Source organism: Uranotaenia lowii, chromosome 2, assembly GCF_029784155.1.
Source record: "Uranotaenia lowii strain MFRU-FL chromosome 2, ASM2978415v1, whole genome shotgun sequence".
Lineage (NCBI taxonomy): Eukaryota > Metazoa > Arthropoda > Insecta > Diptera > Culicidae > Uranotaenia > Uranotaenia lowii.
In genome coordinates this window covers 377,415,827-377,432,902 of record NC_073692.1, presented here as the reverse complement: position 1 = coordinate 377,432,902, position 17,076 = coordinate 377,415,827, and the positions used below count along the sequence as shown (strand labels likewise).

The 17,076-nt window shown below is 38.4% G+C and overlaps 1 protein-coding gene across 3 annotated transcripts in view; it reads right to left on the bottom strand.

Annotated features, from left to right (window-relative positions):
- The window catches only part of LOC129744371 (prominin-1), a 36,908-nt gene extending 23,142 nt beyond the window's left edge, over window positions 1–13,766 (bottom strand). For 2 of the 3 annotated variants that reach the window (XM_055736866.1, XM_055736867.1), the window contains exons 1-2: window positions 13,548–13,766; window positions 11,974–12,085 (exon numbers count right to left, since the gene is read on the bottom strand). In XM_055736866.1, the coding sequence (XP_055592841.1) occupies window positions 11,974–11,976 (3 nt within the window). In that variant the 5' untranslated portion in view covers window positions 11,977–12,085; window positions 13,548–13,766. The remainder of the gene's footprint in view (window positions 1–11,973; window positions 12,086–13,547) is intronic. The other variant, XM_055736868.1, reaches the window with a different exon arrangement.
- Between the last annotated feature and the right edge of the window lie 3,310 nt (window positions 13,767–17,076).

The following is a 17,076-nucleotide window of genomic DNA, read 5'->3' as shown; positions in this document are numbered from 1 at the left end:
CCCTTGAAGAAAAGAAAATCTCTAAAAATGGATGCCTGATTTTTCAATTTCAGATTTTGGCAAAAAAAAAATTATATGTTTTATTCGATCAGCAAAATGTCAACCTGAGTTACATCTAGGCGTCATTCATAACCATGTGAGCTAGGAATCAAGAACAAAAAAAATCACATCAAGGCATCATATCGCCACCACTTGCATTGAAAATATGCTTGGTTGAGAAATACGCGCCAAAATATTCTCACTGATTAGTATGCTATGCCATGGTTACTATCTTCTAACGACGTAAGGTCGCGACGCCTCGACCTTCGAGACGAAAAACAAACCGCCCAAAGGAAAAAAAATCTCGAAAAAATGGAAGCCATGACTTTCATTTCATTCAAAAAACTACAAATTTAATAATTACGGACAATTGATGCGACTTTGTGTTGTTTTTATTCGATATAAACCGATTCGCATGGCTACCAAATGTTCTAAAAATAATTTCATTCGAATCGTTTGGGTCATTTCGGAGGAGTAGTACTACAAACACCGTTACAAGAGAATTTTATATAATAGATTCATCTAGTTGAATTATTTAAGTTTAGATATGTGTGTAATGGTATATTTGCGTCTTTTGAAAAAATTGTTACTTTCAAAAGAGCTATCTAGAAATAGTGACATCTATTGTGCCGTAGAAAAGTTACAAATCAAGCAGTTTATACATATCACTGTTTTTCGTCTATTTTAAACGGTTTATATAAAAAAAAGCATTTGAATTTTTTCACAAGTTTCAGAAGATTTTTCGTTCGAGCCTGTACATCTGTTCATCTGTGCCTGTTTTACCGATCACCCCACTGTTCCCTAAATCGTCGGATCCAACCAAAGATTTCCGAGCAAGTTACTTGGAAAATAAGATTAACTTCGAAGATAAGTCCTTTCTTGGTCACAAAAATACTAACGCAAAAAGAAAATAACTTTTCTCAAAGATTCTCACTCGACCCACTTTACCCGAAAAAATTCCAAGCCTGGTTTTCACTTCATGTGAAAATTAACATGAATAAATCATATTTTGTTAATAACTCAAAAACGCGTCACAACGAGTGTTTGTAACTTGGTGGAATCAATGGGGAATGGTTGAATGATGGAAATCCAACTGGTCTTGTTGTTCAAAACCTTCTAGAACTGTTTTTATTCCGGTTTTCACCGCGGAATTTTCATTTTTCATCATGGCAAGAATAAAAACTGTTCTAATAGATTTTCAACAAAAAGGCTAGTTTGATTTTTATAATCCGGTACAATAGTGTGCTCGAAATTGCGGAGACAGCGAATAACAGTACGACGATCGCTAGATAAAGTAGGATAATTAGCTCTTGTAAAATGGAAAATTTAACAATAAATAAATTTAATTTTAAGGTCCACTGAGAAGGAGCGAAACGCCAAAAGTAGCTCGAAACGTTTGGACCAACTGGCAAGTATTTTCGTTTTAATTTTCGCCAAAGAAAGTCGATGAAATCTCTTCATTTTCATTACACACAATCGTCTTGCACAATAATAATGTTTATAATTACGTTAACTCTCAAAGTAATGGTAGCTAGCAGCCTAGCAAACATTTATGAAGGTATAACGCAGGAACAACAGAATTATTCAAACAAATATACCAGATGAAAAGATTGTACTAAACTTACCAAAATAGCATATAGCTACAAAAGTGGAGGCGATATATCTACAATGACAAGATTCCAACGATTCGATTTTCCCACATAAAGCAAAATAAACGAAAAAAAAATTCCCCGACCGAGATTTGAACTCCAGTCCTCCGAGTTCGCTGTCCGATATCCTACCACGATCCCAACTCATCAGTTGATATGATCCACGCTATAGCACGATAGGTGAGATTTTCTTTTTACAAACCGATCAAAGGAAGAGACAGGATAGAGTGTCAATTGAAGGACCACCCATTTATCGTAAATCAGTTCACTCAAATCGTAAATGTCGACTTAGCATATTCTCTACTTTTTGAAGACATATTTACGAATTGACTAAACTGCTATCCGATTCAACTTTTTTGGACAAAGCTTGTCGTAAATGAATGATAGAAAATCACTCAATACCAACTTGTTTACGACGGTTATTGAAAATGTGATACTAATCTGTTTGGATTATCATTTCTATAACGATTTCATGTTAGCTGGGAGCTAATTTTGCCAAAACTGGCTTAAAGTGCTAAAAGAGAACAAATAAACTTTTACAATTTTTTGTCACGGCAATATTTTTTACACGGCAATATTTGGGTTAATATCGGGTATTATTATATCCTTCAACTTTTCAACCATTACCTTTTTTTTAAAATTTCCGTTGGTTTATAAATTTTCCCTCCCCTTTTTTGAAAATAAAATCTATAAAAAAATAACCTTTAGATGCTTATATGGTACCAATCGGCAGTACTGAGTTTCTGTATTGAGTTTCCATCCCATTTTCTGTCACAGATTTAAAATTCGAATTGAAACATTATTAACTGATTTAACCAAAATATTATTCTCTACTGAAGCAAATATCATGAATATAGCATATCATTTTTCAAATGATCATTCCAAAATTATTTTTATCATAAAAACGATCTCATAGCTATGTTGCCAATATCATTGAGTGACTCTATTTACATGAATGTTTCTATGTTTTCAATTCTTTTTCCAGATTCAATTTATTGTTATATGATTTTAATCGCGGTAATTTTTATGATAATAATTTTAATGGAATGTTCAGCTGAATGAAAACTGGAAAGAATTTAATTTTTTTTATAGAAATTTGAAAGAAAGGTGGATAGACAGGCATTAGTGCGCTAATAGGAGAAAGCTTGATAGATGTTGAAATTTTTAGGCTAGAGGGCATGTTGATGAAAACTCCCATGCAATGTCCCGCCTTTGCTGTACACCAATGCTTCGGAAATCGCTCAAGAAAAGCAATCAGGATTCCTTTCTAGCTAGAAAATGTCTTCTTTGCTTACTGCGATACGCACGTGGTTAAAAGTAAGGTTGTACGTTTTTAAGAAATTAATACTAACTAGATACAAAAAAATCAACCGATCGGCATCGTGTGCTTCCGTTGCTAGTCGTAACCAGATTCCTGCAACGTTACACGATTTGTCTATGTATCGTGTGACCAACATCTTTTAAATATGTGCTCGTGAATCTCGTTTTTAAGCTTTTTTTCCTCAGATTTGAGCTTTTTTTTTGCCTTGAGAGCATAGGAGATGAAAACTTAAATCTGAGGAAAAAAGCTTAAACTTGTCAAAAAAAGGGGAAAATTCAGATCAAATTAAAAAAAATCATTACAAAGAATCTTATTTTCTTTGAATTCCAATAATAATTAATTAGATGTGAAGGCTCTCATTGAAAAGATATCTAAAATTTATTTATAGTGAAATTATTTTCACACAATTTTTAGAAGGTGTAGCAAAGCGCAACTGGTCTGCTAGTTTGAATATGTAAATATTTTTTTTCAATTCCCATATATGAGGCCCTTGGAGCCAAAGGTGTATAAGTGACAAGTGGGCATTCATAAAGAAATACCTTTCACGAATTATTTTTAAATTATCCTGATGAAAAATTGTAGTTTGAAGAGATTTACTCCAACTGACAAGACATAGTCGATCTTTAGTAGAACATTTCCCATCATAACAGTAAAAAATGAATATGTCAACAAATGATTTGACTTTCATCAAGACAAAATCACCTGGAAATGGAAATTTGTTGGTGGCAAAGGGGTTTTTCTCGAAATCAGCTTTTATGCACTTATACTAAGGTTGCCAGAATTTTTTCCACCCCCATCCGGGCCTAGCAATTCCGGGCATTTTTTCAAAAAAACCTGGCAAAATCCGGGCATGGATTTCAATTTTTCAATTCGAAAAACCGGGCAAAAGCCGGGCAAAATTTAGGTGTAATTAAACATAAATGCAAAGAAAAAATGCAAAAAAATTGAAATTAATATTTTATTAATGTAATTGCAGATTTCCAAAAACTTTTTAGAACACTTAAATATTTAAAGGTTTATAAAAGTAAATCATTTGAAACAACCGTTGAAAATTCACATACCGTTAATCGATTTTGCTAAAACTTACTCAAAAACTTTGATTTTTTTGGGTTTCTTTGTGAAAATTGTGAAAAAATCCGGGCAATATCCGGACTTTTTTCACGATATCCGGGCAACCGGGCCGGACCGGACTTTATCGAAATTTTGCATCAAATATCCGGGCAAACCCGGATAAAACCGGGCAATCTGGCAAGCTTAACTTATACCCCTTTGGCTCCAGGGGCCTCATATCAAAAAATTGGGTAAGGGAAGAAATAGAAATCTTCTTTTTTGAGGTAGGTTTTGAGGAAAGTTGATGAATGGTTGATAATTGATTTCTTAAAGGATAGTTCATATAAGCATAAAATTTTTAATGTCATACACACTCAAGGAGATGAGTAATAAAGTTATGGATACTAGGTTTTAGATATTTTTTTTATGCTTATTATATTGATTCTTGTGAGTATTGAACACCTGTCACGTGGCTTCCAAATTTTTAATGTGTAAAATTAATATTCGATGCAAGAATTTCTTATGGTAGGGTTTTTGTGTGTCAAGATTTGAGTTTCCAGGCAAAAAGCCGTAGGCGCATTTAAAAATACTTTCCCCTATTCATTATTTTGCTCTACAATTTCAACAATTTGGCAAGAACAAGTTCGACTTACTCGATCTTCAAATTTTCACTGTTTTAAGGTTCTTTTAAGCCACAATGAAAATTCCAGTTTTTATTCAAGAATTTGTACAGAATTGTAGAAAAAAGGTTTGTACAGTTTGTATAGGAATATGTAAAAAATACATCGAATTATAATATCTTGTCAACTTGAATGGGCATTGGAATTTGAACTTGAATGGGAATTTAGTTAATCTGAAGACATGTTATAGGAAAAAATGATTTTCTTCATACAAAACCATGAATAACTTCAGTAGCGCCCTTGTGATTTAAATTTACAATTCGTGGAAATATTGAAAATCGACAGTGTTGAACTTAAATCGTATGGATCTTAGATATTATTTTGTATTAGAGTAAAGACCTTTGATTGGGTCAGGACTTTTACAATAAGACATAAGTATATTCCAGCTCAGGAATTTATAAGCAAAAGTTTAAGTTAGAAAGAGTGAAAAACAAAACACTTGCAATAAAAGGCTTCGTACCTCAGGCCAATTCAAACGAAAAACACTGCAATAACAACAACAGCAACTAGCAAATTGGCGAAAAAGATGTTCCGTTCGTCAGATAAATGTAACTCTGCGTCTCACGGTACCCAAATTCTAGGTTTTCTCGGTTTCCCAGTGATGAGATTTTTTTTTTTAAATTTACAACTATGTTTATTAGGCCTTTCACTTTGACAAAGTTTAAATGTGCCGAGTGTATCTATTACTTTAATTTAACTATATTGGTTAGTAGGGAAGGGGCCGTAATAGTCGCGGCGACTCAACGGTTAGAAAAAATTTTACTGAGGAAGGGGAAAAGGACAACAAAAGGTTTGTTTTCGAAAACAGTTTCCATTGGGGTCCAGTGGTGGCCTTCTGTTGCTGTAGTTACGATTGCAACGGGGTTTGGCAGAGATTTCCATTTGCTGGCCATCCTTACTTCCGGTATTGTCGAACCCTTTGGATGATAGGGGTATCTCTAATAAATAGACGAAAGAAACGTTGAATAAGATAAACACAAAGAAGAAACGTTGACAGGAGAGGACTAAACGACCAGGTCAGAGAGCTTAAGATATTTGTAAGTTGGAAACAAATATCCAAAATCTAAGTTTGCCAAAATGTCTCGTATTGGGACTCCAGGTGATCTACCTCGGGCCCTAAGGGTATCCACAAGCCAAGTCCTCGATCGATCATACCGCTCACACGTCCAAATAACATGATCGATGTCGTGGTAACCATCCCCACAAACACAAACATTGGTAGCTGCGAGACCTACACGAAATAAATGCGCGTCAAGCCGGTAGTGATTTGACATGAGCCGAGAAACCACGCGAATGAAATCGCGACTCAAGTTAAAATGCTTAAACCATGCCTTCGTCGGAACCTTAGGGATAATCGTATGGAGCCAACGTCCCAGTGTGCCATTATCCCAGCTAGACTGCCAAGCTGTAATCGCCAAATTGCGAGGTATCGAGAAAAATTCATTGTAAGTTATTATCCTCTCAAAGATTTCACCTTGTAACGCTCCCACCCACCTTAGCCAATGAGTCCGCCTTCTCATTGCCTTGTATAAGACAATGAGACGGGATCCAAGCTAAGGTAATCCTATACGAATTTTCGATCAAAGCACCCAATTCCCCTGAAATTTCCAGCAGGAAATGGGAAGAGCGCTTCATCAGTTTCATTGATCGAATCGCCTCAACGGAGCTGAGACTATCCGAGTAGATGAAATAGTGATCTACGGGCAGTGTGCGAATGTGTTCCAAGGTGCAATTAATGGCGGCTAACTCAGCAGTGTAAACGGAGCATGGCCCTCGAAGCTTCAAAGTGCTCATTATACACTGCGAAGCCAGTCGCGTTGTCGATTCTAGAACCATCAGTAAAGAACATTTTTGTAGGATCAATTTCCCGTACTTTTGTTGCAAAGATTGAAGGAATGATATTGGGTCGGACGTGATCTGGAATTCCACGGATGTCATCGGTCATGGACAAATCGAATTTTATCAATGAACTGCTAATCGGGTAGAAGTGACTCGTGTCCGAATTTAATAAAGAAGTATTTATTTCTAATTGACTAAAAGTTTTATAATTATTTACATATTTTACTTGCGGATTAATATTCATAAGCCTTTCCAAATTTTCTATCACCAAAGGATTCATAGTTACACTTCGAATTAGGAAACGTAGCGATAAATCGAAGAACCGATTTTTCAACGGCATTATTCCCGCCAGTACTTCGAGACACATCGTATGTGTCGACTGCATACAACCCATGGCAATACGCAAACAACGATACTGTATTCGTTCTAGTTCAATCAAGTGGGTTTTCGCTGCGGACCCAAAGCAAAAGCTTCCGTATTCTATGACCGACAGTATCGTTGTTTGGTATAACCTGATGAGGTCCTGTGGATGAGCACCCCACCAGGTTCCAGTAATCGTTCGAAGAAAATTTATTCTTTTTTGGCATTTTTGTGTCAAGTACCTAATATGTTTTCCCCAGAAGCATTTAGAGTCGAACCAGACACCCAAATATTTAAAACTAAGAGATTGAGTTAGAGTTCTACCCATCATAAGGAGCTCTATTTGAGGAGGGGAATGCTTCCTTGAAAAAACTACTAACTCGGTTTTACTAGGTGAAAACTCTATACCTAGATTCCTGGCCCAATGTGATAAATTATTTAGAGTTTCTTGCAACGGGGGTTTAATTTGAGTATCTGTTTTACCTGTGATATGAACGACACAGTCATCCACAAGCTGTCTTAGCGTGCAATTTTCTGCCATACAACTGTCGATTTCTCGAACATAAAAGTTGTACAGCAGGGGGCTTAAACATGAGCCTTGGGGTAGGCCCATGTAACTAATTCGTTCAACTTTGATTTCTCCATGACTAAAATGCATGAATTTTTCAGACAACAAGTTATATAGGAAATTACTTAATATTGGTGAAAGTCCGCAAGAGTTAAGATTGCTTAACAGCACTTCTATAGACACCGAATCGAATGCCCCCTTGATGTCTAGAAAAACTGCAGCCATCTGCTCTTTTTGGGCAAACGCCAATTGAATTTCTGATGAAAGTAACGCTAGACAATCGTTCGTACCCTTGCCTCTACGGAATCCAAATTGTGTACTCGACAACAGATTGTTTGATTCAACCCATTTATCCAGCCGAAAGAGAATCATTTTTTCGAGCAATTTCCGGAGACACGAGAGCATAGCAATCGGCCTATACGAATTGTAATCGGAAGCTGGTTTTCCCGGTTTAAGGATGGCGATGACTTTCACTTGTCTCCAGTCTTGTGGAACAAAGTTCAGCTCCAAACATTTATTGAATAAATTCAATAAGCGTTTTTTAGCGGAATCTGGTAGGTTCTTCAACAAGTTGAATTTGATCCTGTCCAGTCCAGGAGCCGAATTGTTACAAAACCAGAGCGCAAGTGAGAGATCGACCATCGAGAATTTTTCCTCCGTTTCGAAGATATTATCTGTTACCCGGTAGATTTTCTGAGTTGGAGCTGCATCCGGGCAGACTTTTTTAGCGAAATGAATTAGCCATCGACTCGAATTTTCCTCACTTTCATTCGATGGATTGTGGTTCCGCATGTTACGTGCTGTTTTCCAAAGAGTATGCAGAGACGTTTCTCGAGATAACCCATCCACGAATCGCCTCCAATACCCACGTTTCTTGGCCCTGATCAAGTTCTTGAACTTGCGTTCCAAAGCTAAGTAACTATTGATCTTTTCTGGCAATCCGGTTCTGCGAAACTCGACTAACGCCTTGCACTTTTCATTCCTCGCGCGCGAGCACTCTCCATCCCACCACGGAGTGGGAGGCCGTCCGACGACCCTCGAGTTTCCGTTCCGTTTGACCTGTGCTCCGATGGCACAGTCCACAATCATCGTGGAAATAAAACAATACTCCTCCTCCGGAGGAAGTTCGTGGATTGAGTCGACAGCTTCGCTAACTCCCGATGCATATTTTTTCCAATCTATATTCTTTGTGAGGTCACAAGGAATATTGATATCTTCGCGTGGTCTATGACCACTGATGATAGAAATATTGATAGGCAAATGATCGCTTCCCTGAGGGTCTTGGATTACCTTCCACGTACAATCCAAACTCAGAGAGGAAGAAGCTAAAGAAAGATCTAAAATACTGTGCTGTGAGCGGGATCCATCAATTCGAGTCACTTCCCCATTATTCAAAATTGTCATATAGAAGTCGTCGCACAGTTCGTAAATAATGTTAGCACGATCATCATCACGTGAGCTACCCCAGCCCACGCCATGGGAGTTAAAGTCTCCAAGAACCAACCGGGGCTCTGGGAGAAGTGAAATAATATTCACCATTTGGTTCCAGCTAACGCTTGAAGATGGTGGAATATAAACCGAGGCTAGGCAAAGGTCTTGACCTTTAATTCTAGCTTGGCAAGAAACGACTTCAATACCTGGAGATGGTTGAATTGGAATACGATAGAAAGAGTGGCATTTCTTGATCCCCAAAAGAACGCCACCCCCTCTTTGACCATCACGATCCAGGCGAATAATGTTGTGGCTGTGGAAGGTGAAGTCTACGTTTGGAGAAAGCCAAGTTTCGCATAAGGCGAACGCATCACAATTCAAATTGTGTACCAAAGCTTGAAAAGAGTCTAATTTTGGTAGAATACTTCTGCAGTTCCATTGTAATACAGAAACAGTTTTTCTTCCCTCATTGAATGAATTAGCCATCAAGAGAAATTGTTTCTGAAATGAAGGTCATGGTGAGAGCTTTCTTTTTCAAAATTTCTCTCAAAAGGGGTACAAAAATATTGATCATAGTCCACCATCCTGTAGGTACGCTGAAAAAGTCCAGTATAAATGCAATAATTTCCGAGAATTTCATCTTACCATCAGCCGAAAAGCTGGGAAAACCGTTCGACGATGGATCAGTTGCAGTTTCTTTGGGAATTGTTGCATTTCTGAAATCTACTGATGGCCCTGAATTCTTAACGGAAGCCTGGGGTTTTGACTTCTCAGAAAGTGGAGGAAAATCCTTCAGGGAAGGGTTGGATCCTGGAGGGCTTTGCATAGTGGTAACGGAAGATCTATTTCCACTCAGAGGATTTTTATATATTTTATTGACAGTCATTCTGGGTTGTTTGCTGGCCGAATGTTTTCTTTTTGGGGCGTGAGCAGCTTTTCGGTTTGATAATGGCTCAGTGGATGAACCTTCACATGGGTCCTCCCCTTCGGACTCATCTTCGTTTAGAAGGTCATACTGATTTTCTGTAACAATTGGCAAAGACTTTAAAACCATGTCTCTGTACGACATTTCTGTACGATGTTTCTAAGAAGTCTTGATTTTTTCCCGGCGCGATATGTACTTCGGACACGCCGAGAGAGCATGAATTGAAGCCCCGTCACAATAAAGACATTTACTCTCTGTGTTTACCTCACAGGAGGCTTCCGAATGCCTCTCATTGCATTTGGAGCAACGCGCCTGATTGCAACAGTAGGCGGCCGTATGATCCAACTGTTTACAATTCTGGCAATACATGACCGAAGGTACATAAAGTCTCACAGGTAGACGAACCTTCCCGATCGTGAGGTAGTCAGGGAGAGCAGTACCGGAAAAGGTGATTCGAAAAGAGTTTGACAGGGAAAAAGTTCGTTCTTCCCCCTCGCCTTTGGCAGTCTTCAGCTGGTATGCATCCAACACCTTGACCGTTGGTAGTCCGGGGTCCTTGAAACGACCGACTCCGGATGCTACAAGGTCATCGACGTTCAAACCTTCTTCTGTCACCACCCCGCTTATCTCCACCTCACGAGCGGGAACGTATACGCGGTATTCAATCGTGAATTTCTCGCAGGTAGCAATGGCGTTTGCTTCCTTCAGGTTGCCCACGACAACGCGCATCTTATTCCGCCTCATAGATTCATATCTAATCACGGAGGGAAATGATCGGTCGAGGTCTCGGGAGATGTTCACGATATTTAGGGGTTTCCCGTTATGTTTGGGCCGGAAGTAAACCACCCAAGGTCCCTTTGATCCATTCTGGTAAACACGACGGCGGGGGTCACTTTTAATCTGCTGAGACTCTGGAGTTTTTGACTTAAAAGAAAAAGGAGTGGAATGGTGGGCTCCTTCCTTGTCAATATGGTTCCCAAAACAAAAAGAAGATGTGTTGGACTGGGCTATTGGTATAGCAGGGGGGGCTTCGGGCAAGGTTGTCTGAGAAGGGGGATCTTCTGTGTCGGATTCGTACATTTTTGGATTTGGGGGAACTTTGTCCGAAATGGAGAAATGATCATCATCCCCGCCGTCGTCACTCATTGTTTGGAAAAGCGTTCCAGTTCAATGAGTATTAGTGGAGATTCAAACCAAGACAAAAAAAAACACCCGGACCTGGAAGGCCAATGATGTTAAATAGGTTGAAAATGAAATAAGCAAAATAGAGTTGGGAAAAAAAGAATAAAAAGAATATGGTACAGAAAAGGTAAAAAAAAAACTTATCGGATAACAATGAGTATTAGTGGAGATTCAAACCAAGACAAAAAAAAACACCCGGACCTGGAAGGCCAATGATGTTAAATAGGTTGAAAATCAAATAAGCAAAATAGAGTTGGGAAAAAAAAGAATAAAAAGAATATGGTACAGAAAAGGTAAAAAAAAAAACTTATCGGGTGAGAACGTGACGATCGTCAATCCGGATCACATTTGATGAAAATGCTCTTTTTCGATCCTCCTTTGTTGTTGTCAGCGTCAATGACGATGATGACCTTCTGCAAAACAATGGCCGCTCGCCACGTTTTCTGGAGACTAACAAAAGAATCACCACAACACTTTCTGGCAAAAATATCACACCCGCTAATGGCACTGGGCCGCAAAAACTATAAATAAACTAATTACCCTTACGGTATTCACTTCCGGATATTGGGGCAACCAAAAACTTTTCACTCGCAAAATTTTTTTTTATCACTGTGTCAGGAGCAAAGAAAAAACTCGACCACTTGCGGCAAGTGATGCGAGACCAGTATGATGCAGTGATGAGATGAAGTTCCAAAGTTTTTCCCGGTATTTACGGATTTCCCGATTCGCTAGCAACCATGGTTATTTGATTTAAAATAATGTCCATAAATCAAATTAAACTTCAATGATTTTTAGAATATTTCATTTATTTTTAAAAGGTGTAGCGAAGCGCACCGGGCCAGCTAGTGTAATATATGATAGAATTTATGGTGATATTGAACTGTGGTACAAAAACTGTGGTAGCTAAACTGATTTCACTTATAACTTACCATCGTTAGGTGGCAGTATTCGGTTAGGTGCTTAAATAATCCTCTATATTTGGCTCGTGAAATATCATCGCACCAAGATTTTGCGAATTGTTGAGATCATTTTCCAGGAACACTAGTTGAAAAGAGAAACACAAACTTAGATAATTTAATCTTCCAAAGTTCAATTCGGGAATGAACGAACTATAGAAGTTTGTATTTTTAATACATCATTGATTTGCACTTTGATCACTGTATAGAATGGGGTAAAATTATCTTCATTATTAGGTTTTGAGAGAAATCTCTTCCTTTGATTCTCAGAATTTTTAAATGTAAGATGTCGTAACTCAACATGACAGCGTGACATTAATCCAACCATGACACTGCAGCATATGCATAACACTAGTTCACATCGTTTAAATGTCATTTGATCCTGATTCAGCTGCCCAGCTAGCACATGGTGTAACCTATAGGTGACAAATCCTGACCATATCCCGGCTAAATGCACCATCACCAAATGCAGCACACGAGACGTAGGTATTGTTTGCCTCTGTTTTTTTTTATTTCCTTCAACTACGTAGTGCATCCGATGCACTTGGCACCTCGCGCGTATGTAACTCGATATCGGCTCTAGAAGCACGTGATTGAAACGTAGAAAAAAAAACAAAACACCCCAGCCCCATCCATCACGCATTTTGCGCTGAAGCCAACAAGCCTCCAAAGACTGATCGTATTTGCTTTCCTTTTCTATGGTTTTTCTGCTTCAACATTCTCGACAGAACAAGGCTCAGAGTACATACTGCAACTTAGTATGTCAACGCAAATAACTTGGCACAAAACATAAACCGGCTAATCACTATTCCATGTATGGCTCCATGTTCGTGACTTGCCCCAGGAACGAGCAATCTTTCGCAATACACCCCAAAAACATGATATTCTTAGAAACATATTGCATTTCTTGCACTTTGGTGAACTCTGTCACTCCACGGCTTATGAGAAAGGTGCTTGGACAAACTTGTTCTGTCGATTGAATTACCTTCGAATTACACATTTTTCACTTTCAATTTGAATTTTGGCTCACAATATTCTTGTATAAACTTTGAACAAAACTATCTTACTGAAAAATAATTCACTTTAATATTGACTTATAGTCAAGAAGCTCAACCAAACACATTTCATAAGCTGCTTTTTGAGTCGATGTTAATATCTGGCCGAAAGCCGCTTTCCGACATAATCTACATCGAAAGGTCACAAAACGTGGCCCTTCTGACCGTTACGCATGATCACGTGTGAGCGTAGGAGTGACCCAAGGCAAACCAAAAAGAAGGTTCCACTACTAAATCTCTTCATTCATCGCCACGGCCTAGAAACTGCAAAGCCTGAATGGTGCATTAATTCAATTACATATCGGAGACCATCACCCAACTATAGAAACAGCCTAAAATATCGATTTTCGTTCCCTCAACGCGACACAATTTCTCCCAGAACATCAAATGGCACTTTCACTTTCGCTCAAGTTTAAATTCCCAAGTCCAAAAGAATTCCGGAAATTTTCCATCAACCGGAAAGCGGAAAAGCCGGTTTCTCCCGATAAACACCTGTTAATCCGATGCGATGCAGAAACGGCGAGACGACACACTTTTGAGCTGGTTTGCTGGAAAATAGCTGAATCCGAAAATCCCTGCTCTACTAATTAATCCAATTTGCTCAAGATCACTATGCCAGGGACTGAACTGCTCCTGTTTTATTTGGGGGAAATTTCCAAACCACACGCGTGAATCGCCAACCGAAGACTGAAACGTTCCTTTCGAACGACACCTCGGGACGTCCCATGCGGTTCTTTAGGGAAATGTCAAGGAAGCCTTACAAACTTTATGGAACCGACCGGGTCTTCGGTACTACACTTGCTATACTTTATAGTTTGCTAAACGACTGTTGTTCTATTTAGTACAGCAGAATTTGAGTTACTATTGACATTATTGTCTTTGTTTTAAGTTATTCGAGATTTGGGTGTAGTCTGTCAGAAGTTGCGGAATACTAGAGATTACTAGGGATGGCTGTCTTATTAGACTGAGTCAAGATTGGGATCGTTTTTGAATTTTTCAAATCCTGGGGTCTTGAAAGCTTCGTTTTGGTTCAAACTCATCCATGATTTTTTACAGAATTTTTAAGTAACGTTTGCATGAGTAAATTTGAGCTTTTAGGTTTGTATGGGAAAATTGAATATTTTATACTGGAAAATCCACATCTTATTTGTTTCCTCTGAGGAGCCAAACCTGCAAAAGTTTTTATGCCAATTTATAAATTCTCTAAAGAAAACTATCCGCTGAATACTTTTGTCGAAAACCGTAAATTTGTATCTCATTAGACAAAAAAGTTATTAGCTGTTTAACAGGGGTGTGTCTTGTGGCATTGAAAAACAATAAATTCAATTGACATCTCTGCATGTTATTTATTATTTATTGTATGAAAATCAACGGATCAATTTCAGATCCTAATGATTACTTAATTATAGGTTACATATATGAATTGACATAAATCTACGTTTTTCTTGACTTGTCCAATCTTTTCTACGGAATACGTTTCTGGGAACGCCAAAATCAAAGTACTCCGAAAAACGGTTGAAGGTTTTTAGGATGCCTATAAGAGCGCTGTTAATCCCATAGTTATTCAGCCGAACAGGAACAAAGAGTTGCAGATTCTGGTTTCTCAATCCTCGCGGTCGCACTTGAGAGGAATACCTTCCAGCAGCGAGGGACAGTCAATCCTCGATGTAAGGAGATCCGCAACGACCAAAGCACGTGTAGCGTTTCTCCGGACTTGAGGCGTGTCTAAGTCTATCAGGCGGCAACGATTCTCATAACTGGACAAACGAAAAGGATCTTGCCAGTTCAGGTGTCGAAGGGTATATCGCATGAAGCGCCGCTGGATAGCCTCGATTCGTTCAACTCCATTCTGGTAGAAAGGGCACCAGACAGCGGAAGCATAGTCGAGAACGGAATGGACTATGCTACAATATAAGCTTTTTAAGCAGTACTTATCTTCAAATTCTTTGGAAACGCGAATCAAGAAACCCAGATTTTTGGAGGCTTTGTCTACAACGTAGTTCGTATGAGTCTTAAACTCAAGCCGTTGATCGAGAATAATACCCAGATCATTGATTTGCTCAACCCGGGAGATTATTTCATCCCCGAGAATGTACTCAGCATAAAGAGGGTGTCGCTTGCGAGAAAAAGATATGATCGATCATTTACTGCGATTTAGCGGCAGGCAGTTGTTGTCGCACCAGTCAGCAAAAATGTTGAACTGCCGTTGCAGGAATTCGATGTCGTCTATACCATAGGTCGGCAACCTGCGGCTCGCGAGCCGCATGCGGCTCTTTTGATGTAAAGCTGCGGCTCTTTAGTTAACTGCGCTAATTTTATACCTATATATTTTTGAAAAAAATATTTATAAGACCGTGCTGCAGTGATAATTAAGTCTTATGACCTGGCAAACGGATTTTCATAGGTTCAGAAAAGAATTTTTAAATTGCATCCGCTGTAGGAACAAGCGGAAAGGATCAAATGACAAAATAGCATTTTTAGAAGCCTAATTTTACAATTTCTTTGCTTTTTACTGTTTTTGAAGCATCAGCACAGCACTCAAGAATTAGTTTACCATTAACAGTAAATGCAACGAATAACTGTTGTTTTAAAACAACAGAATGAAATTATCATTAGATTAATTATTTCCAAACGTTTGTATATTTTTGAATCAATCGAACACGAACACAGGAAAACCAAAGTTTATCATTTACAACAAAGAAGTTTTTGGACAGATTCTATTTTGTTAACAAACAACGTAAAATATTTTATATTTCAAGCACTCATAATTGCTTTTAGCCCTCTATGAAAATTGATCAGTTGAAATTTCCAGAATTTATTAGAATTAATCAACCATTTCGATTCAATCATCGATGGAAAAAATATGAAAAAATTTAAAGCTAAAGTAAAATATAAAAATTTTGCTTTTCACGTCTGGTTATTGCAAATCTAATTTCAATGTTTGAGTTCGAAATTTGACTATCTAAAAAATTGCTATTTGAAAATATGGTTTTCTTTGATTGATAATTTTTTCGGTGATTTATTTAGGACGAAATTAAAACTGCTGTTTTTTTACGTTTCGGCCTACTGAGCTTCAGCCATCTTCAGAAAAACTGTATTTAAAATAGATAGAAAGTAATAAATTTTATAATATTTTCAAAAAACTATTTCCTATGCACACTATCTCGAAACTCACAACTTGTTTTGCCGCGTGTTTCCCTAACGGCCGTCTCTTGATATTTGAAATCGACGTCAAGAAGATGCTCCTAGTCAGCCGTCGTCTCGGTGCGCTTCAGGTTGGTTCGTCGTCGGTTTGATGCTCGGTTGGATCGTGCTCTTGAATTGGGGCGTCCCTCTCAGCTTTTTTATTAGAGCGTTATAGATGCTAGAGATTTCCATGGCATCTCGTTGGATGTTTACTGCTCGCTCTCCTCTCAATTTTATATGGAGTGTTTCAGCGATTTTCCTTCTACCCTCATCGCTCACTTTTTCCAATATTTTGACATCATCGTAATTGAATGTGTGGTGGTTTTCCACAGCATGTTGCGTTAAGCCGGTTGTCGATGCGTTTGGTTTGAAACTATATTTGTGGTTTTTAATTCTTTTTTCGATTGTTTGAGATGTTTGTCCACAATATACGCGACCGCATTCGCAAGGGATTGCGTATACTACTTGCGTTTGTTTCATTTTCGGTATTTCATCTTTAAGTTTGGTGAAAATGCTGTTTTTTATTTTGTTGACCGGTTTTGAAGAAGCGATGATGTCGTATTTTCGTAAAATTTTAGTTACTTTTTCACTTAGATGGGGAATATACGTCAAGGATGCGTATCTGCCCATTTGGACGTCCCTGTCCTCGTATTTGAGTGAGTTGTAGATTTCCCCAATTCAAGAGCACGATCCAACCGAGCATCAAACCGACGACGAACCAACCTGAAGCGCACCGAGACGACGGCTGACTAGGAGCATCTTCTTGACGTCGATTTCAAATATCAAGAGACGGCCGTTAGGGAAACACGCGGCAAAACAAGTTGTGAGTTTCGAG